This window comes from Haliaeetus albicilla, chromosome 6, assembly GCF_947461875.1.
Source record: "Haliaeetus albicilla chromosome 6, bHalAlb1.1, whole genome shotgun sequence".
In the NCBI taxonomy this organism is placed as follows: Eukaryota; Metazoa; Chordata; class Aves; order Accipitriformes; family Accipitridae; genus Haliaeetus; species Haliaeetus albicilla.
This window is the reverse complement of record NC_091488.1, coordinates 43,957,790-43,979,831: the sequence shown is the minus strand read 5'-3', so window position 1 is coordinate 43,979,831 and position 22,042 is coordinate 43,957,790. Positions and strand designations below refer to the sequence as shown.

Genomic DNA, 22,042 nt, shown 5'->3' with positions numbered 1-22,042 from the left:
GTCAGGCTGTGTCCTGGTGTCACCAGAAAACCACTGCTTGAGCTCAATCCTTTGACACTTGCTTGGGTCAGCAGCTGTATGCGCCCTGCCGTACCCCTGCTCTCACATCTTTTCAGATGCCTGGAACAGAAAACGGACAAACGCCCAGGGTACCACCACCAACGGGGCTCAGGGGGCCAAATCCCAAATGCCAGCTAGCAGTGGGGCGGCCCACTAATGCTAACAGAAGAGCTCCTTGGGCCTATATCATCTATCAGTGTAGATATACCTGTTTATACTCAGCTGAAAAGGACTGAGGGATTACAAGTGGAGGCGAAGCAGAGTCTCCTCATTGCAAATAATGCCATCCACATTCCGGAATACATTAGGAGGAAGGTGGCCAGCGGATCAAGAGAAATTATTATCCCAATCTGCTCAGTGCTGGTGAGGCTGCGCCTAGATATTTTGTCCTGTTTGGACCCCGAGTTCCAAAGAGATGTTGAAAAACTTGGAAGCATCAACTGAGATGGTGAGGGGCCTGGAGCATATAGCCTATGAGAAGAGGTTGTAGGAGCTGGGCTTGTACTCTGGTGAAGAGAGACTACTAGGCAATATAACAGCAGCCTACACTTATTTTAAACAGAGCTCCAAAGATGATGAGCCAAACTCTCATACAGTCCTAGTCACCCACAGGCTGTGGAGATGATGCGGAGAGGCTGGAGGGAGAGTTCAGTGCGACAGCTCCTAAAAACAGGCAGAACCATTCGGGAGCCAGAGCCACTGCAGACAGAATGCGACTGCCCTCTCTCCTAAGTTTTCCTGGGATCAATAGCCAGAGGTCTCAGTTCAAGTCAAGGGTCAAGTGTTTTCATTGAGCTTCAGAAGTTGTGATAACTCCTCCATGCAACACAGGCTGCTCCAGAAATACCTCAGCTGTGCAGAGATGCTTTTAAACTGGTCCTGGCTGTAGTTTTGCATTATTTCCCTCCATCTCCCTGCATAATTCTCCTCCAAATGAATGTGGGACCATGACCACCCTAATCCATCTACAGTGTTTAAACTTGGATCACAGCTAATACAAAGGGGCTGGAGACAGCAAGTAAAACACCATATGTTAATTAGCTTTGAAAATTGCACAAGTCCAAAGCCAAAACTTCCCTTCATCTGAACTCTGCAGAACTGCTGATATGGATGGAGATCTGAATCTTGTGTCTGGGTGATCCAAGTGCTCCTAAGTGGCAGTCCCCTGTTGATGGGGGAGGATGGGCTGGCTGCAGGACTGCAATTGCTAGTTGCTGCCAGTTCCCAGCACTTCAACTCTGCCCGGCTTGCCACTTATTCTGTTGTCACTGAAATAGCTGAAGCTGGGATGTTCAGCTTGAATGGCTCTTCAGCTTTGCTGCTTGAACCAGTTTCTACCTGACAGCTCACCCTTGTTCCCAGCTACAAGGAAAACCAAGACACCCAGCGCAGCTATGGCACAGACTGCGGCTTAGGTGCCAAGCTGTGAAAGAAAAGGGAAACTGGTGTGGGTAAGGAGGTCCACCTGAAGATGGGCTCCACCTCCCTCCTTGCTCTAGGGCCCAGCTCCATGTCATCAGTAGTCACAAGAGCTCAGCTCCCCAGCAGCTGACTCTACACATTTGCATTCAAGCCTTGTGTGTGAATCTGATTTAGGGTCCTCAAGAAAAACTTGGTCCTTTGGTCTCAGATGGTGGGTGCACAGGGAGGACAGTGGAGAGAACAAGCAGCCCATCTTGCAATCCAAAATGAAATAAGAGGGCTCGGCAGCGGCAGCGCTGGCAGGAGGAGCAGCGGCCCCTCCGCGCTGTCTGGACGATTTCCCAGAAGGGACGGCAAGGCCTGTGTAATCAGGCTCAGCTGGTAATCAGGCAAAGTCCAAACTAGCATAAAGACTAAATTATCCCTTAGTCCTTCCAGCTCAGGGGAAAGGATATTGATAGGGGAGGCGAGGATGGCTGCTGGCCTGCAGCTGCCAGCAGCAGCCCACGCAGACAGAGAAACATCTTTCCACCTAACCTGCCCCTCGCCCCATTGTCATTCAAATACCCAGCGCGTGGCCTGCAAAAGGGCACATGCAAATCCCAAACCCCCTGCTCAGCTGCACACCAGCATAGCTGCGGGCACCCTGCGGCCCCGGGGGGGGGTGGAAATAACACCATCTGCGCCCCTGGGGGCTCACAGAGAGCTGCCCAAAAACCCTGCCGCTTGCTCGCTCCCCCGGCTCACCCCGACTTTCTCCTTTCTCTGGAGAAAAAAGGGGGAGCGATGCCAGGCTGTCTGAGTGGGCGTGAAGTGTGGGCCCAGCAGACGAGGCTAAACCCGAGTCCCAGTGGCCGAGTAACCTCGGTTCCATCAGTGCTGGAAGGTTCCATCAGTGCCAGAAGGTTCCATCCGTGCTGGAAGAGTGTTGCAATATCCCACCCTGGGAATGGTAAGGGTCTGCCTCGCTGCTGGATTCAACCTCTGGAAGAGGGTTTATCACGCCTTTTAAAGCCCAGTAGACCCGTCCCCACCTGTTCAAAAATTGTAGCCCTCAAAGTTACGCGACCATCTTTAAACCACAAGATTTAGTTGAAGTAAAACAGCTTTTGTGTGTGTGTTTGGTTGGGAGGGGGCGAGCTCTTTTCACACTTCGCTTTCTGAACCTTTAAAATGCCGCCATGGAGCATGACTTCAAGCTGACCTCTGCAATTTCTGGGGCTGAGGGAAGGCGGGGAGGGAGGGTGGGCGGTAATTTTAGGTTTTATAAACAGAAAGCCAAGCCCCGAATTTCACACTAGCGGTCACCTCCGTGGTCCTCTGACTCTCAGCCACCTCTCCTCACGCTGCGGCCTCTCCGTCGGCTGTGCAAACGCTGTTTGTGAGGTAAACACATCGGAGCCCGCACCTCGGAAAAACCGCCGGTTTTAAGAAAAAAAACCAAAAAACCAAATTACCACACGGCGCAGGGCGGGAAGCAGGCAGCGCCACCCGCGGAGCGGCGGCGCCACCTAGCGGCCGGCGGGGGCGCCCGGCGCCCTCTGTGGAGACGACGCCTTGCTGGAAAGGCGGGAAGGCCAAATAAAATAAAATAAAATAAAATAAATAAATGGACGGCGTCGTCTTTGTTCAGCAGGGATTTGCGAAGGGGATGCCGCGTGGGTAACAGCTGCCTGCGCAGGGTGTGCCGAGAACTTTCGGAGGGGTCGGGCGGGTTCTCTGAAACTGATGGGGAAAGGTGAGGGTCTGGAAAATGTGAAATAAGGCCTGCGGGCTTCGTGAGGGACAGCGGCCAGGCGGAGGTATGAAGCTGGGTTATCGCCTCCGGCTCGGAAACGTGCACCCGGACAGACGTCCTCACGAAGGAGGGGTTTGTCTGCATCGCCCCGTGAGAAATCGGTGTCCGTGGGTGCGCTGACCAGGACCGCTCGCCATGTCCCTCGCCGCTTACTGTGGCAGCTGGGGAAAGTTGTGTCCGCCTTACTCTCCGTCCTGTGTTTGTGCAGCACCGGGCAGCGTGGACGTCCGTCTGCTCTCCCAGCCGCGCTCCTCCGGGCTCTGGGAACGCGAGTGGGAGAGATTTGTTTGCCGTTTTCCTGTTTAAGGAAGCAGACCCTGCGGGACTTTAGGAATGGGGCAAGAGGAGAGAAGTCAAGGGCAGCAGGCTGCAGGGAGCAAGAGGGCAACCTCGCTCGGAGGACGTGGTCATCCCATCACCGACTTTGCCTGTGTCGGAGGAGATGGAGAGATCTGCCTCCTGCAGTGGCAGCCACACCACCGTGCAGGTGACTCGGGGGGCTATATCCCACCACCTAGGAGACTCGAGAGCCACCAGCTCAGTCTGATGACCTGCTCTCACTCTTCCGACAACTCCGAGCTAAAGCAAAGTCACTTTGGAGCTTCAGAGTTTGGGTCCTCATTTAGACCTCTGCAAGCGGGCACTGGGTCTGTGAGAAGGGACAGCCTTGATCAGCTACCCCAGAAGAGACTTCGTTAATTAGAAATTACTGATGTGTATGTAGCTGACAATTTGCGAGGAACTGTTGATGCCTGGATGTATGCTTCTGACTCAGCCCAGCCTACCCATCACAAATCAGCCACTAATAGAAAAAAGCGCAGAATCCCGTTATATTAATTGCACCGCATCATTTAAGAAGCTCTATCTAGCTAAATCTTGAAGGACCTTCAGGAGTTGGGCTCTGATCCAGGAAAACAGTGACCCACATGCTTAACTTCTAGCACAAGGGCAGACCTAATGGGTTGCAAAATTAAGCACAGACCTAAGTGTTTTCAGCTGGGTTCAGGGCTGTACAGGCTAACACTTCACAGAAGGTCAACACCTCGCAGCATGTCAGCATCAGCGGGGTGGCGGATGGAGTGCTACTTCCTAATTTTACTCATGCTAATAAATTCCCCACCTGTGTCCAGTAATTTACAGGCAAAAAAAAAGGCCAACCTACTGTCACTGGGTAGCTAGAGATAGCAGCTGGTCATAGTGTCTGGTTCACAAGAGTTCCATAAGTGAAGTCTCTCAGGGTCTGAGGATTGTGGGCAGGTTTGGTTGCTCCTGCACCCTCTCCCTGGGTACCAGGCTCACCAGGTTTCCTTCACAATGCTTCCAGTGAATGGGGGGGTTTAGGGCCTGACACTCAAGCAGTGGTCATCCAGCTCTCATCTGAGACAGAGGTTAAGTACAGGAAGGAAATTTTGGATAAAAAATAAAAATATTGCAATTAAAAATGTCAAAAGAAATACTTTCATTGTTTTATCGGAACAGTTCTGTCAAATTAAAACACAATTGTAAAGTCCTTTATGTTACAGGATCTGTGCTTTCTGCCACTGGAGAGTTTTAGCTGGATATTTTTCAATTAAAACTTCAATTAATGTCATTGAGGGTCTGCCTGAGATAATTCTTAGGTAGCCTTCCCCTTTTTGGCATGTGCAGTTATTTGGATTCACGCCATCAGCATAAATTGTGCTGTTCAGCCACATAGTTGTGTATGATCACAACACATGGAAGTCAAAAGGACTTACTTAAGTACTTGGGGTCTTCAGCAGATTTGAAAAATATTAATTGCATTGAATTGCCTGTTTAAACCCTGAAAATCTGCTACTTGCAAATGAAATAGTGATCCAGAAATGACTGCAGCCTGAAATTGGTCTTTAAAAAGCCATTGTGGTCATAAATCTGCAAGCTTTAACTCAGACAAAATAGTAATGTAAGTAGTCCAGAAAATGTCACTTTATGGCAAGGCAGGCATTTGTATCTTGTCAAAATGTCCCAGATACCATAAGGAAAGCACTGTAATCCTCCTGGGAAACTTTCCCTCTGTACTAGATTGAAATGGAAAGAAAGAAAAAAAAAAAACAAACCACAAAACCACACAGAAAAAAAGGAAGGAAGAAAAAAAAAAAAGTCAAGAAAAAGATCTTGACCAAGGAAGAATGGTTATATTTACTAATTTAAAGCTACCTTTGTTTCTTGCTACTGGCTGGTAAGAACGGAACACAAACTGCTGTGCTAGATCATTTTAGATCCTCTTTTCACATATGACATTTGCCTAACTGCACTAACAGTAACTCCAGCTCAAATTACTCCATCCCTGCCATGTATATCCACACCTGCTAATCTGGGGAGCTTTGTGGAGCTTAGTTACAGCCTTCAGCGTGCGGATGCTACGCACAGCCATGACATGCAGCAAAAGACCCAAGTTTGCAGTCCTGGTTCATGACACCACGCACGCGCTCTGAGACAGAAGAGGACGAAGAACAGCATCAATGTACAACCTCGATTCTTACCTAAAAACTGTCACACCCTCCAAGCTGACTTGTATATCCCACCCACCAAAATACCTCCCATTCAGGGGTCTCCAGCCTTCACTAGGACCACGGCACTCAGTAAGGGACCGGCTGAGAGCAATGTCATAGTTTGCTCTCCCTGTCGAACCATGAGGAATATCTGGATGTTGGCCACAGGCTGGCATCTGATGGTCTAATCTTCTCTTTGGTACAACTCTGCTTGGAGTGTACGGCTACCAGCTGTACAAGTAACTCCAAAGTCATCTTTGACAAACTCAGAGAAGGGTCCAAGCCTATATCCAGTGCAGGAGCCATGCTCTAGTTTTTGACATCCTCCTTACCCACCATGCCGACTAAAATGCACCTGAAGAAGAAAACTCTTCACCTGCCTGCAGACAGCCTGTCTCCCACAGGGTTGTAGCAGCTCACACTTTCCTTGCACCACTAGCAAAAGCCACACACCTCCCGGAGTTTACACTAGAAACCAGGTACCGTATCTCCTGTGCACCCTCTTTGCCCCATCCTCTTTCCCCCCACCCAGCCACCCCCAGGTCCGGTCTGCCAGCGGGTGGGAGGCTCCTTGGCACACGGGGATGGAAACAGGAGCACACCGTGTGGAATGACTCCCCGTGCCCGGGGGAGAGCTGACCTCTGCAAGCTGGCACGCCGCAGCAGAGGCAAGCGTTATAAATACAAGCGAACCCAGCGGCCCTTTATGGAAGCCACGGCCCAGGCTGCAGCTCAGGGGTGCTGCCAGGTGGTGCTTAGCTAGAAACCTCAGGTTAGAAAGAAATTCAAAGCCATGCTCTGGCATAACACCCTGCTGGTCCCAGGCTTGGAGAGACACAGCTACTGCTTTTTCTCCAGGAAAGTGCTGGCTGCATGGTTTTGGGTGTGCTGGGCTGGTGTTTTTTTTTAATCCCAGGACAGGGCTGGTGCAGGAGGCTGCTGCTGGGGTCTCTTCCTTCTAGCAGGGCTCCTCTGAGCATTCAGATTCACCCAGTAAAGCCTCAGCCTCCACTTCCCAGCCTCCCACAGCAGACACGGCCAATAGCTCCTGCCTCATGAGGCTCAGAAATGCTCTGTCCCAGGATGAGGAGACTCTTCAGCAACACAAGCCAGTGTCTCTTCAAGCGTGGGTGACAATTTCCAAGGAGAGGTGCAAAAAGATTCAAGAGGACCTGTGAAATATTCCTTCTGGCCAAAAAAGCTGCTAGCCACCCTGCCTTGCGGGTAACAGCTCATTTTCAGCAAGGCAGAGACATGGTTCTTCCTGCCGTCAGCTGCAACAGCAGTTTTTGGCCATCCCTAAGGAGTGAGGCGAGGTTTCCGTGCTTTTGCTAACTTCCACCACATCATCATACAGTTTGTGATTTTCAGGTCCTTCTGATGGCAGGTTTCATGCTATTACTCAAGCATTCCAGCTTCCATTTTCAAACAGAGAAGCTTTAATAGAGAAGCTTTTCCTCTTTTGTGACTGCAGGTAAAAGCTTGAGCACAGGCACCCAGAAGCTGCCATGCCAGGGAAAAATATCACAAGCAAGACACTTCTCAGATCTCCTGGTTTCTAGGCTGACTTAATGGTCTGAGGGAAGGGGATAGCTGAGTCGTTACTTCTGAATTCTTGGGAACGCTGTGTAATTGTACCCCAGCTACATACCAATATCCGTGGTGGGTTTGCTGCCAGTAGGGCTTATTCACATAGAAAAATTTGAATTAAAAAATTGCCTGGCATTAAAAAAAAAAAAAGGCATGGCCAGAGCATGCATAAAGGACTGCCTGTAAGACATCAGTACTGCCTGGAAAGTTATTCACCCTAGAAATGCAAGGGCCTGACAGGTGCCAACAGACTTTTTAGAGAGATTCAGGGCTGTCCCAGACTGTACGAAGTCCAGTTAGAGAAAAGGGAGGTCAAAACGGAGCAGAAATTCAAGAGCAGCAAATCCTTTCTGTCCCCTTACAAAATTAAGGAGTGCGCTAAGCTTGTCCGGCTCATCATCCGAAAGGAATGAGGTTCCTGGTGGCACAGTGAGCTCATCCCATCGCTTCCCAGCTGCGCCCCAGCAGGCGTCACGGTCCAGGCAGGGGAGGGGGAAGGTTTTGAGGACGGGAGCGAGGAGAGCTGAGCTGCCTCTCTAGTGCAACAGGTGTAAATCTGCTGGGCACAGCTCCGTCAGCAGCAGCCGGCGCCACGCCGCTAAATTAAACACCCCATCCAATCATCAAGATGTTATTAAATACGCCGATGCTCTCATGGGTAGGAGAAACCCGAGGTGCAAGTGGCACCCCAAACCTGGCCACCCCAACCCTGCCTGGTGCAGGATCCTTGTTTCAGACCCTGGCCCCCGAGGGCTGGGTGGAAGCCGCGCTGGTGGTTAATGCGTGCATGGGTGCGTGCAGGCAGAGAGACAGACGTATGCTCGGACATACCGATCATGGCCAAAGCTAGGCAGGAGTCCAGTGATCCCACCTCCTCCAAGAAAAAGGCCAGGGACTGATGGAAATGGCCAGACTATATGTGCCTTAAGGGTTTCCAGAAGGGACCATACTGTGTCAGACCATATAGTTTATTTCTTTTACTTTATTATTAGTAATTGCTGAGGTCCCCGGGCCAGGGCTCAGCCTGCACCCATTCACACCCCAGCTCTCGGGGAACCAGCTTTGGGCCATACTTTCACACCAGCTCAGGGCTTGGCTGTGGGTCACCGGGTTTTCACAGACATCGCCCAGAGTTCAGCTCTCAGCATCTCTCACAGGAACACGCAGGCTGCCAGTTACTCCATCCTAGGAGAGAGGAGTTTTTGCAGACAAAAGCGCAGGGAGCAATGGGACACCTTAATGTAGCCGTGCACGCTTACTGAACATGATTGGGGCCTGCAGCTTATGAAATGGTCTTTCTTGGAACATTTTGAGCACCAGGTTTTTTTGGTTGTTTGTTTTTTTTAGGAATCCCCCACGGGGAGTCCCTCCACCCTTTTCCAGGGTGGGTTGGTTGTGTGTGGGTAAGTCATACCCTGCTCCCACAGGCTGGCAGAGCTCCCAGCCCAGCCAGGAGGGGTAGGCAGGTTGCTGCCTCTGTGTCCTGCTGCAGGCTAGCTGCAGCCTTTTCCAATCCACCCGATGGGTCCCCCAGCCACAACAGCAGTTTGCCTTCAGATGTCCCTTGTCAGACCTCTGCACGAAGAAGCAGGCTTGTCTGCTTCCAGCATTTCTCCTCACGCTTTTCATTTTCACTTTATTGCTCTCCTTCCCACCCATTTCCATCCATGCCAATGACCCTGTTTCCATTTTGGCCCCAAGTGATATCTGAATTAAATCCTGTCTTGCTCTGTAGGTGCAGAGGAGAACCCTTAGGAGGTAACTATCCCAATCCTCCTGGGACAGTCCTGGTTTTGACCTTCTAAAGTACTTTCTGACCTGTATAAGACACAGGTGCCGGACCAGCTCCCAAAGACAGAGAGGTGCAACGATCCCCATAAGGTAGCACAGAGCAACTTTGCTCAGGGGGACACAATCTCTAAAAAAGACAAGACTTTCTTGAAATGTCAGAGACCCTACCTGGCTCAGAGTCAGGACTCCTGAATCATCTCGTTGACCATCCTTTTATAACTTCTATATAATTTTGTACAAGTGCTTTTGTCTGTGCTGTGTTTTATTTTCCTCATGAAAAACAGTGTGTGTGTCAGAAAACAGGAGGGTTTGTAGCATCTTCTTATCACACGGCAGGTCTCAGGACACCTCAGGCAAAATATACAAAATGCCATTGGGAGCTGGCAGTTTAAAATGGGAAAAAAAGGAGGGAGTGCAAAAGATACAACTTCTCTGCCTTGTACTTGCCATCACTGACATGACTGCATCGGAGTACAGGCAATGTAAAGCACCATGAAGGACTCGTCACCTTTCAGGGCTGAAGGGAAGGGGGAGAGAACTAGGTTTTCTCATACTGCAGAGCTTTCCTGGAGATGATAGTGATCCTTTTGGTCTCCTTAGAAAGGCTCAGTGCATCTCTGAGTCTCCCAGCCTGATGACAGCGGTATGCTCAAAGTTATTATGAGCTGTGACCTTGCTTGGCTAGCTGGTGGCAAAAGGCATATTTTCTGAATACTCCTATCTTGCAAAACATACAAGGTCTTAGAAGCTTGAAAAGAGATTAGCTAAAGCAGAACCTTAAATCCTGAAGCCCTGGAAAAAAAGGCTCACCGAAGCATTTGGATCAGCGGTGGCTGGGGACCTCTTTTACCGCATGAGCTAGAAAGGACAATGAAGGTGAGAATGGCAGCATGGAGTGCGGCTGCAGTGGCCAAGAGGGAGGAGCAGCAAGTGTATATCCCTAATTTATAATACAAGTAGGAAAAAAAATCAACAAGAAGGAGATTCTTATTTATCCTATGTTCGCACCCAGCATTTCTGCAAGTCCAAAGTGAAGGGCTGAGATATTGTACTGTTTTGAGCACTTCTGTTGTATTACTGTCGCTGGCTACCTATCTTCACAAAATTCAAAGAAACAAAGTAAAATCCTGCTTCAATACATGACAGGGGTGGGTTTGCAACCTAATTCCCTGGAGCCAGGATTTTGCTCAATGAATATACCCCAAAGAGCCTAGAATAGTGGCTAAAGCCACAGCAAGCTTTTCCTTTAATTCTCTCTTTCTTCGCCTGAAGTTTTGGGGCCAGTTCTGAAGGTTGTTTGAATGACGTGGGCACCTGCCCAGGTGGATGGGCATCGAGCCCTACCAGCTCATTTCTCAGAGAGCTCTGGTGGATGGTGGGATGGTTTGCCAGGGAAGAGCATCATACCGATTTCTAGAGGCAGGACTAAAAGATGGTTAAGGAGTCAGAGTTGGGAGGTTGAACCTTGCAGTCAACTTACATCAGAGACCAACAGAAGCCAGCTTTGACAGAGAATGAGCTGAAGGGCAAATGTCCCAGGACACAGTGCTGACCATATCATTCCCTTGCACGGCACTGGCCGCAGAAACAGATGTATTGCAAACACAGGCAGCTAAACAGGATCAGGAAGACCTTGGACTATGCAGAAAGATAGCACAAAGTATTTGTAGTGAACCTGTGAATGTAAAATCCAAGATTTCCCAGAGAAGCAATTTTTGCCCCTTGTCTTTCCCTCCTATGGGGAACTGTTATTGCTCCTACCCTACGGGGGGAGGATCTGACACACAGAGAAACCTTATGGCAGTGTCCTGTAGAAATGGGCCTTCAGCAAAACTCAGGTTCCCCAAGTCCATGAAGTCTACACACTGTCTTTTTTTGACAGTAGACCTGCCCCAAAATTCCCAATCTAAAACATTATCTTAGTGTGGATGTACAACTTTGAACTCCCAAGGAGATTTGCTCCTGGGGCTGAGATGGGCACGTTTCAGTGTGCTGCTATTGGGACCCAGAGAGATGATGAAGAAAAAGACACATTATTTAGGGTCTTTGTCAGGGCGTGGGAGAGTCTGCTTCAGTCCCAGCAATGCTACTGGCATCCTACAGCCCCTCCCCGCCCCAGGGAAAAAAGCAGCTCTGTTCAGACTCAAGTATTTAACTGCTGTTCTTAACATCCCCAAACATGTGAATCCAGGATTTCAGGTCTGTATCGGCAGGGTTACAAGGGGAACATCTGCTTTGACTAAAGTTCCTTAGAATTAAGAAATTCAGGTGATTGAGGCAGTTGTTCAGATTTTGAGGAATTCATCCTGAATGTCTTCATGGGTTCATCCCTTTCTAAGTCAAACACACAAATTCTGCCTCCTGGGAAGCATACAGCCATATAAACCACTTCTGACTTAGTGAACAAGGTATCCTGATTTTCAAATAGATGTAGCTAGAGCTAGAAGACCACAGAAAATGCCCACTGGATTTAGCACTAACAGTCCCACTGAGGATCTGACTGGAGGGACAAAGGGATGGACTCTCTGGTGACCGTGACATCCAGTGTCAATCTGCTGGAGGAATTCCCTTTGGAGCAGAGGTGAAGCCTAACAGTCACAGATCTTTGCTACTCATGCCACAGACAGATAAAATATATGGGTCTGGGGCTAACGAGGCAACACTTTTTGTGAATAAAAAGCCTTTTTGTTCCCTTTTTGATAGCAAAAAGAGGAGAAAATGAAAATTGGATTGTATCTATTTTTAGGCAGATTAAAAAGTTATTCAGACTAGAGAGAAAGTGCCTCAAAAATAGCTTGAGCGATATGAAAGTGGAGCAATTGCTGAAGATCTACAAGAATAAAAAGAGGGCAGGAGCCTGGGAAACCAATTCTGAAGTAGCTGTGCACCTTTCATTTTTACAGCCTTGTCTGATGTGTGCCTGCTTTAAAACACACTCTGATGCCAGTGGAAGCCTGCTCCTGCACCCCAAATCCATGGGGTCCTTCAAAGGCAACCAACCAGCCTGGTGTGTGCCTGGTCATCCCACAAACTCGGTTGTGCATTTTACAGCCTAACCATTCAGCAAAAGCCTAGGCAGCCAATGCCACCCACTGTGACACAAGTCTTGCGTCTCCCATTAAAAGCAATCAGACTTATCCAGGTTTGTCACATCTCCCTCCAAAAATGACCATCCTTGAAGGGTGCCTCAGTAGGGAGTGAATTTCTGAGGCTGCCTTGCTCTGGCTTCTACCCAGATTTCTCAAGCTTCGTCATTAGGACATCAAGTTGCAGGCAAATATTGAACTTTTGAAAAGGCATGGCCAGAAACTAAGAGGAGGCTTTGGAAATAAGACAGACTTGTAAACTGTCGCCCACAGAGCTGCAGCCAGTACGTCATGGGCTGTTCAGGTTGGAAGTGAAAGCCGAGGGGACATGTGCTCCTAAGTTACCCCGGAGATGGGTATAATTGCTAAGTAACGCTCGTCTTTTGCCCCAAACTTTGAAAAATCCCAGCCATACAATGGGAACAGCTGGCTGGGGAGAGAGTTGCACGCACCAAGAAGGGACATCACCTCTTCCCCGCTGTGGATGGAGCAAGGCTGCGATGGAGCAACACGCAAGGAGTTGGCCTGATAAGGCCACGTGTCTGCACATCATTTTGGCGGTGGGGGGGGGAAGACCCCTGGCCGCTGTCAAGCTCGTCTCTGCCAGCCCCTCAGCGTGTCTTCTCCGGCAGATCTGCGCCAGCTCCGGTGATGGCTTGTGGCCAGCTGGCCTTCCTCCACCTGCCTGTCGCTGCCAGTCATGGGGCAGTGGTGACAACCCGGTCAGAGGAGGAGAAGAGTTGAAAGAGCGTGCCACCGAACCGTTCTCCCCACCCAGCAGCGCCAGGCAGCAAAGCAGCAGCCGGTCCTGAGCTCCTGGGGAAGGGGGAACGGGTCATCGTTCCCGGGAAATGAAGTGGAAGGAATATACGGGACCTCTTGCTGGGAAATGCAACAGGGTTGCGTGAAAAAAAAAAAACGCTCGGGGCCAGCAGGCAGGTCCCATCGGCTTGGAGACCAGCAGTAATGGTGGCATCTGTCCATCATCTGCCCTTCATCCCTTTAGCATGATAAGGTTTTAACCACTCGCCAGCAATGTATGGGGCTCAGTAGCTGCTATGGGCATGGGAGGTTGCAATGTAAGCTGCTTTGGGATTACAGGTCCGAGGGCCAGCGATTCTCCTGGTACCCTGCAAGCAGAGAAGGTGCTTCAGAAAAGAGCTTGAATGTCAGCCGGCAGCTCCGGCCGATGCCGCAGGCAGGGAGTCCCACGAGCGCTCGCCTCCTTTGCTGCGGAGGAAAGGGGACTTCTCCTCCAGCAGCGCAGAGGAGTCTCTGAAACTGTTTAACCCGAGATCTGTTATCCAAAGCCTAATCACTGTGATGCCCGAGGGGTTACAAAGAGAGATACCCTTATTAAAAAATGCGGTAAATACCTTCTATTTTTGTTAAGCCCTAGTAGGACAGGCTGTGCCTCGGCTCTCTGTGCAAGTGAAGCCTGTCCCTTCGCAAACCCTGCCTGCGTATTCCCAGCATCGACATCTTCCACTCCCTCCCTCTCGCTCGCTCCCTCTCTCTCAGATGATGCAGAGTGCCAGCAAGTCCCTCAATGGTGTCATATCTGTCCTTTTTATTCATTGCAGGGTTTATTTTTAGCCTGAAACAACTGCTTCCTAAAAATGGAGTTCCTAATGACACGGGAGCTGGACACAGCTATGTAAGGTATCCAGGGCTTGGCCTGACAGCTTCTCCTGTCTGTCTCTTTGTTGTAAGCTCAGGACAGCAAAGTTTGCTGCTCCCCACCAGCCTTGCAGCGTTTGGGCTGATCACTAGGAAGGCAGCAGAAAGAGAAACTCGGTTTGAACTTCACCTGGAGACTTTGGTCTCCCCCTCTTCCCAAATTAAGAAGGAGAGGGACGTTTACCTCCCCTCTGCTGCACTCCAAGGGCTCCCCTATGAAGGTGACTTGCTGGATCCTTGCAGGTTTTTACCTGCTTTTCTGCTGCAAAGCAGAAGAGGGACTGAATTTCCCCACTTACGATGGGAAAGACCGAGTGATCGACCTGAACGAGAAGAACTACAAGCAGGCCCTGAAGAAGTACGACATGCTCTGCCTACTCTTCCACGAGCCCGTGAGCTCTGACAAGGTGTCCCAGAAGCAGTTCCAGATGACAGAGATGGTCCTGGAGGTAAGTGCCACCGCATGTCCCAGCCGGGGTCGATACCACGGCGCTGTCTGGAGCTGTGGAGAGGAGCCATGGGACAGGACAGTCCAAGGGTCTTGTGTAGAACCAGGGACTGGCGGGAGAGCACCCAAAATTTGGGTTTGTTTGCCTGGGTTTGAGTCACCCCCTGAGTTCTGCAAAGCCCGGGAAAAAGCCTCTGTTGTGCTTTTCCGAGTTGTTGGCTGGGAAATAGCCTTTCTGTATTGTGCATCAGAAACCCAGGCAATAGCCAGTAACCTTGCAAACCTCAGCAACATGAACTCAGCTCAGCTGAGCTTTCCCAAACCTCAACACAGACCTGAGTCCGAAGCTTGACATTTTTAGATCCTTTCTCATTCTGTGCAAGCCAGTATCCCCCTTGTATTCTGGATTCAGTCCCATTTTCTGTCCCACTAGGAGTAATCAGCCAAGAAGCATTAGCAAACTGTGCTGCAAACGGGCATCCTAGCTCCCCATCTCAAAAGCTCCCCGTTGGTGCAGCATTAAATCCCTTTTTGTTTTTCTGACACTTGATTGCCTGCTTGGAATCAGGCTGTAGCCTCTTGTTAATGCAACCATTCACTTCTGTCCTGGAAAAAAAGTGTTGTTAATTCTTTGGTGAAAGAATGATTAATTAATCCTCAGTAAAATAAATCATGGTAAAAATTGTGAAGTAGATTCACAGCATTCTTTCTTGTAGTGTAGCTGTAATCTAGGGAATCATACAGCTGCAAGCCTGGATTGTCAGGTGCTTGTTTCCTACCAGGGGCTTAGAAATATTCCCTCTTAACTAAAAGACACATTTAGAAAGAAAGTGAGAATTGCAGAAGAAACACATAAGCTTTATTTATCAGAACCAGAGAGAACATACATTGCACCCCTAGGAGTATAGCAAATGTGAATTAGAAAATACACTTGCTGAGGGCTAGGACCTGAAAAAGTCTAATGTCAAGTTCAAAATCTACTGACCTCCTCAGCAAGCCTGACAACAAGAAAGATTCAAAAACTAACCAGATTTTACTCACCTGTCAGGAAACAGTTACTTGCTCCAGGTGAGCAATAAAATAACATTTGACAAAGAAAAGAAAAAATAACACTGGAACTCCAGTTGAAATGTTTACGGTTGGTAGTATAATTGCATTGTTATTTAATAGGATAGCTATTTCATGCTCAAGAGATGGCAAGCAGTTGCTAAATACATATTTATAGAAATCTGACAGAAGCAGGTATCTGTTGGGTACTATCAGTTTTAGTCCCCATGACACCTATACGCATGTTAACAACCAGCCATATCAAGGGCGTGATGGCTACAATACAATCTGGCTTAAAGCTTTTATTTTGCAGGGTTTGATTCAGCAGCAGGTACATTAGCTTAGGACTCTGGTGATTTGGTTTCCATTTGCCTCTCTGCCATGGACTTCTTATGTGACCTTGGGCAAGAGATTGAGGATTAGATCTGCAGCAGACTTTTTATAATTGTAGTGTTCCAGTCCACTAACGCTCAGCTGCGGGCTGACCGTGCCACAGAGCAACCGGCACTTGTAGCTTTGACCTCAAAATTTCCCAAGCACTTGCAATGCTGATTCAGTGCATGTCTCGAAGTTTCACAGTCCCCCCCTTGGACTGGGAACTGCAGCAGCAGCAATCTGACAGCCCAAGCACAAGAGCAATCTGCAGACCGAGCACTCCTTTGCCTCTGTCACTTGGGGGAATCGGACGAGGAGAGGGTCTCAGAAGGCAACAGAGAAGATAGGATGTGTCTTATCCCGCATGGGACACAGCCCAGCAAGGTGCTAATGCTCCCAGTTTCTGTACTAACTCAACCACGGGAGCACTCGTGAAGGGAGTGGGCAAACCAGGGGTTGTAATCTGCTCCCTCTTGTGATGGCGTTCACCTCCCTCACCTCAAACCAGAACGTGTTGTGCCATGGGGGTCACTCTCAATCTCCCCTGCTGGACCTCATCCAGCTGTGGGACTTCACTGCACTGGGACAGGGAGAGGGAAAGAAAAGCCTGGAGTGGGTCCATGGCTGAGGTGTGGAGCCATTCACCCGGGAGATGAACTGCCTGGGACCAGTCTCCCTGGAGGCAGTTAGCAGCTGAACCCAGCTCTCCCATAATTCGAGCAACTACTCGGAGTAGTGAGGTGCTGGGTAGGCACAGGAGCAGTGACAGGGCCTCTTCTTCCAGCCAAACCTGGGAAAAGTTCACTCAGGAGGGCTTTATGTATCTAATTTCAGTAGAGGATTCAGGGCTCTCAGTGCTGAAGGTCCTTTGTGCCTGAAATAATCTGAAATAATCTGAAGTATTTTACGAGGCAAACACTCCAGCCCTTGGTGTCCGCTGCCGGACAGCTTGGGGGGTTCCCAGCACAGGGTGCTGTGTGTGGTAAGATGCCTTTCTGGAGCATCTCATATTTTTCCATCTTACTGTACTGAGAATTTACCTACTGACTTACAACAAGAGGTGCTGCTTCCGCAGCCTGGGAAACATCATGTCCTTAGCCTGCATCCATAAAATAGCACTGGTCTCCATCACTAGGAATAATAGGGAGCCTTCACCCAAAACACAGGCAGGTGTGGAGCTAAGCAAAGATCTGACCTGGGTGGTTAAGGGTTGTTATGTCCTATTGCCTGATGAACATGAGTGTGTGTGTGTATGGAAGGGAATGGGCTTAATGGTTGTTAAGTCCAGAAAAAACCCAAAAGTCTACCCTTTCTGTTTCTCCCACATGTACCTGATAAGAAATTTATAATTCCAAAGACCAGATACCTGAAGAAATATCTTAGACACCAAGAAAAGAACAAGAGAGATCCAATGCCTGGGTTCCTGCAAATTTGCTAGGAGAAACTCCCAGGTGTGCCCAGGTAGCAGATAGCATGGCACGTTGCTGAAGCCAGCAAAAGTCTCAGCAGGGTTGACCAGTTCCTTCTTGACTCTAGATCCATCCACCAGCTCAGGCTTCAGCACTTGGAAAAAATCCACAGCTACAAAGCACCCAAGAAGGGCAAGATGGTTGTAGACAAACACTCCTCCAACCTAGCTATTGTCTCTTGACCACGAGCATGTTTTCCTTGAAACATGTAGCTCATGGTCAGTAACAAGCTCTGACTGGGGATTTTCCCACAAGTGAGGAGCCCATGAGGATCTCTTTTACCTGGGTCCTCTGGTTTCTAACAGGGGTTGAGCTCATGTAGTGACATTTCCTTCTTTCAGAGCACTTTAGTCTCTTCCCTTTCAAGTCCTTGCTCTTCACAAAACTTGCAATGACTTTTTTATGCTGAGATCCCTGCCTCTGGAAAATTTAGCTGAAAAGGGCCAATAGCTAGAGAAATTATTAGGGAAGGGGAGGCAGCTGACAGACAGACCTGGGGGGAGAGAGAAGAGAATCACACAGGTCTCATATCCTTAGAAAATCTAGCTGAAAACCTGACAGCACATGAGTAAAGCTAAGCACATATTTAAGGACTTTACCAAACCATAACTACAAAGAGCAGACTGAGGAGAAAGTGATATAACAGGGGAAATTTCCTTCCCAGGACAAAAACCCAGCATGCAGGACAGACTGACACCGTCAAAGCACAGCAGCTATCACCAGAAAAGGGAAGCCACCATTAAGCTGATATTACAGTGGGACAGCACACGGCGTCTTCAGCTCCCCGCACCCAGGGGTACTGGGAACTGTGACCAGATTGCCCCGCAGCTCGGGGTCCCTTTCCAGTTTAGAAAGGGAATGAAGGTGAAGACCACCGCGAAGCAGCCCTGACGGCTTTTGCCACCTACACTGTTGGGTGCCACCTGGTGAGGACACGGTCTGGGGACAACCGAGCCCCTCTGGGAGCAACAGCAGCTTCTTTGGACCATCCTTTGTGCATGACAACAGCTCCAAGGATGGCAGTGCCAGGCCCTCAGGTCGGGGTGGGAAAGCTGGGGGCTGTTGGGTTAGTCTGTGAGGAAAATAGTCAAAGCAACGGTCGGAGATGCAAGCTGCCTACTGCTTTGCTGGCTAGGGTGGAAAAGGATCGGGTAAGGATTGTAAGAAGACAGAAACCCAGGGCAGAGATAGCATGAGCACAGGGTGCTTCACAGCTCGGGTTAAAGGGCTCTTCTCCTTTGCTTGCCTTTCTCCTGTGTCTCCACTCTGCACCACTGACTACTGAAAAGCACCTGCGGCTGGAGTAGGGAAAAGCCTCTGTACAGGGCAATGCAGAGGTTGAAGCAGACTGTCCCAGAGCTAACAGTAGCTATTCCTACTCTGTGGTGATGTTTACAAGAGCCCTGCATGCCTTGTGAGCTGAGCACAGTGAAGAAGAAAATGAAAGAGCCAGGCACAAGGCTTCAAAATAAGTGTTTAACAGACAAGTAAGAAAAAACCCTACTTGTCCTAAAAGGTCTCAGCTGTAATGAAGAAGGGGCAAAAGAGGAAAAGACCAAAGCAGTGAAGCTGAGAAATATCTATTCTGCTTTTCTTCTTCTCCTTAGCTCCCCTACTATATTTTGTCCTGTCTCATACCACCACTTCTCAGACCTTCTCCCCTCTCCCTCTCATCTCTGAACCTCCTAAATATTGGGATAGTTTTGCTTTCCAGTGGGCTGGCCCCTGTCTTTAGGAATCATGTAACAAGAATAATGAGCAGTGGAGTTAGGGGCTTTCCTTTTGCACTTGAGAAGCTCTCTTCAGTATCACAGCAGGCTGCCTGCAATGCAGACCATCATCTCCGTTAATGTGTCCCTGCTGAAACTCGCTTAATCCTGGCTCCCCTGTCATTCTTGACTTGTCATCTGTGTGCATGTGTAATATCTTTTAAAAAAAAGACGATCGTCAAGCCCAGATATTTTAGGCCCTTCAATGCAACAGTGCCCCGGGCTGAAAATTCGTGGAGAACTGCCCTAGCACAAGCCAGTCTGATTAGAGGTAAGAGAAGAGGGACGTGGTACTCCCCTTTCCAGATGAGGTCTAGGGTGAGCCCAGCCTCTAGCAATAAATGGCAGAACAAAGTGAAGCTCCTTAACATATTTGGCCAATTCTGTAACACAAGGGAAAATTTCTCCTACAAACCTGGGAACATAAATCCCTGAGATTACATTGCATGAGATCCTCCCAATGCCCAACCACGGCCAGTCACTACCTGTGGTGTGAGAGGGAAAGATAGATTTTGAATCCAGTAAAAGGCAAGGGTTAAATTGGGTGTAAGGTCTACCTCCCGGTTCACTTGAGAGCAAGGATTTAATTTCAAGTGTTGAAACTACTGCAGCTTTCAGCTCAGGATGGAAAAACTGGTGCAAGGTCAGCTGGTTTTAGGGTAGTTCCACCCACATGGTCTTGAAATCTCTTGAGAGCAGATGTTCCCATGAGAGTTCAGAGCCATGTAATATATAGCAAAAAGTCCTTCTCTGCTTCTGATGCAACACAGAAAAAAGATTTACAAGTTTAGGTCTGTGTAGTTTATCCCAGAAATTCATAGGAACCAGGAGACAAGATCCTCATTTATCCCCATCTCTATGTACAGTACAAATACAAATATAAACCCAAGTCTTTTCTTTAAGCATCCTTCTCTGTTTGTTTCACAGACTCAGATTTCCATCTTTTTCTTTGAAAATGGGCATGTTCATGAGACAGTGCCTCGACACAATTTCCTGGGCTGGGTAGACACGTTATACAAGACATGTTTACTGAGTGTCACAGAAACTGTCAGGTCTCTGGGTATCTACAGAACAAATCCTCAGGGTGAGAGACGAGGCACACCTGGCTGGATATGTATGTGCAGAAGCCTACAGTACAAGTGCCTTATACATACCTGTAATAAAAGAGGTGGTTTGGTTTCCATGGCTGCTAAAGCAGTGGCTTCCAGTATAGATAAGTTAATGCAAAAATAAGGAAGGAAGGGAAAGAAAAGGAAAAAGTGTGCACTGATTAGTTTGCCCTTTGAGACCATGTACGTAGGTCTCAATTCATCAACAGCCAGCAGAGCACTGATTTTTAGCAGTAGCACCTAGAAGGATTTCACTCACTGACACGCCAGTCACAAAAACAAGTTACAGAGAGCTCCCCATTTCACAGATGGGCACATTGACATCCAGGGACAAGTATGGGCTTTGGTCTTTCTGTATAAAGGTGGCAGAAACAACTTCCAAGGCTGCTTTACCTGTTACTGCCTAGTTTCTTTCTTTGAAGTCTCTCCGTCAGTTCCCAGCAGTGAGTTGGGACTGGCTGCATGAGCAGCATCTAGCATAAACCCCCACTTTCAATGCTATACCGCTCTTTGAAAGGCACCTTTCTCAGCAGCTAAAGCATGATCCAAGAGAGGTGAACTGACAGCAGTTCTCAGAGCAGAGACCAGCTGTAATCCCAGGGTCTAAAGCTGGTTTCATCCAGAGACCCAACTTTTATCCAAATGTCACCCGGAGACATGGCAGACCCCTGTGGGCTTGGGTTCACTTGCTGACACAGTGCGAGGACAAGGCTGCTTAGGCTTTGCTTTCTTGGCCCTGAAGTGAGGAGCTCTTCTCGCTGTCCAGCTGTTGCAGCCAACATCTGTATGTGCCATGCATGACCTTAAGCCGGACGGAGACTCCTTCCGTGTCACTTCTCCCTTCAGAACTGCAATTGGGGAAAAATGTTGAAAAGCCCATCCTCTTAGGTCTTGGCCGTCCTGCCACGCTAGTCAGCTTCCCCAAAAAGTGCCAGCGAGGGTTCCCAGTGCCTTCCCGCTGGGCTGGTTCCCAGGAGGAAGGGTCTCACTCTTGTATAATGAGGTGCCTTTGCCCCGTCCTGAGTGGGGGGGCCTCAAAAGGACTAGCTTGAGCTCACACTCGCCTACTCAGTGGACATGTGCGGCGTTTATAGTTATCATTTCATGTTCTCCACCCCGGACTTTGACATTTCTCAGGAGCGCGGGCTGGGGCAGCTGTCGCTCTGCGAGGCAGAGGGGGCACGGTGGGCCATGCCGTGCTCGCCCACCATGACCTTACTCCAGAACTTGGTCTGCCAGTGCCCTTCATCTAAAACCAAACTAATCAAAACCTGTGACTGCCCTTCCTTCATGCCTGAGCTTCATTTGTGGGGAGAATGTAAAGGGGATACGATAATTCTCTTTAAACACCCAAGAGGGAGAAGAGCTATTTAAGCACAAAGCCTAAGGACAAATGGGCTATGAATAAACCAAGTCTGGAAACTAGGAAGTCCCTAATCACCAGAGGAGGAAGATATCAAGGGGAGAACAGCCCAGTGAGTTTTAAATGGACATTGACCAGGTTGTGACAGAGATTGAATGACATGGTCTCGGGTTTGATGACCAAGGATGTCCTTTTGCAGCCTCTGTCCCGAAATAACAGGCACCCAGGCAAGCAATCTACGGCCTAGGAAAGAAGTGACTTAGCAAGGTCCACGTTCTCCTTTTTTATTTTCCTTTGCACATTGGGATTTACCTACATACATGAGAAAAAACCTTGCCCAAGGAAATAGAACAAGCAGTGACAGTGAAGAACTGAATTCCCAGGGGGGGCCCGCAGAGCAGGCGTTCGCTCCTCCCCTCCCCGTCTCCCCGGGACGGCCAGTGCTCTCTCCTAAGCAGTGCTGATGGTGCTCATTCCTGCGCGCTCTCTGGCACAGCTTTGGCGAAGCTGCCGTACATGATACGT

General features: G+C 49.1%; 1 protein-coding gene across 1 annotated transcript in view; it reads left to right on the top strand.

Annotated features, from left to right (window-relative positions):
- Positions 1-13,945: 13,945 nt before the first annotated feature.
- The window catches only part of CASQ2 (calsequestrin 2), a 37,505-nt gene continuing 29,408 nt past the window's right edge, over positions 13,946-22,042 (top strand). Inside the window, exon 1 of the mRNA XM_069785833.1 lies at positions 13,946-14,386. Coding sequence (XP_069641934.1) covers positions 14,153-14,386 — 234 coding nt within the window. The 5' untranslated portion in view covers positions 13,946-14,152. The remainder of the gene's footprint in view (positions 14,387-22,042) is intronic.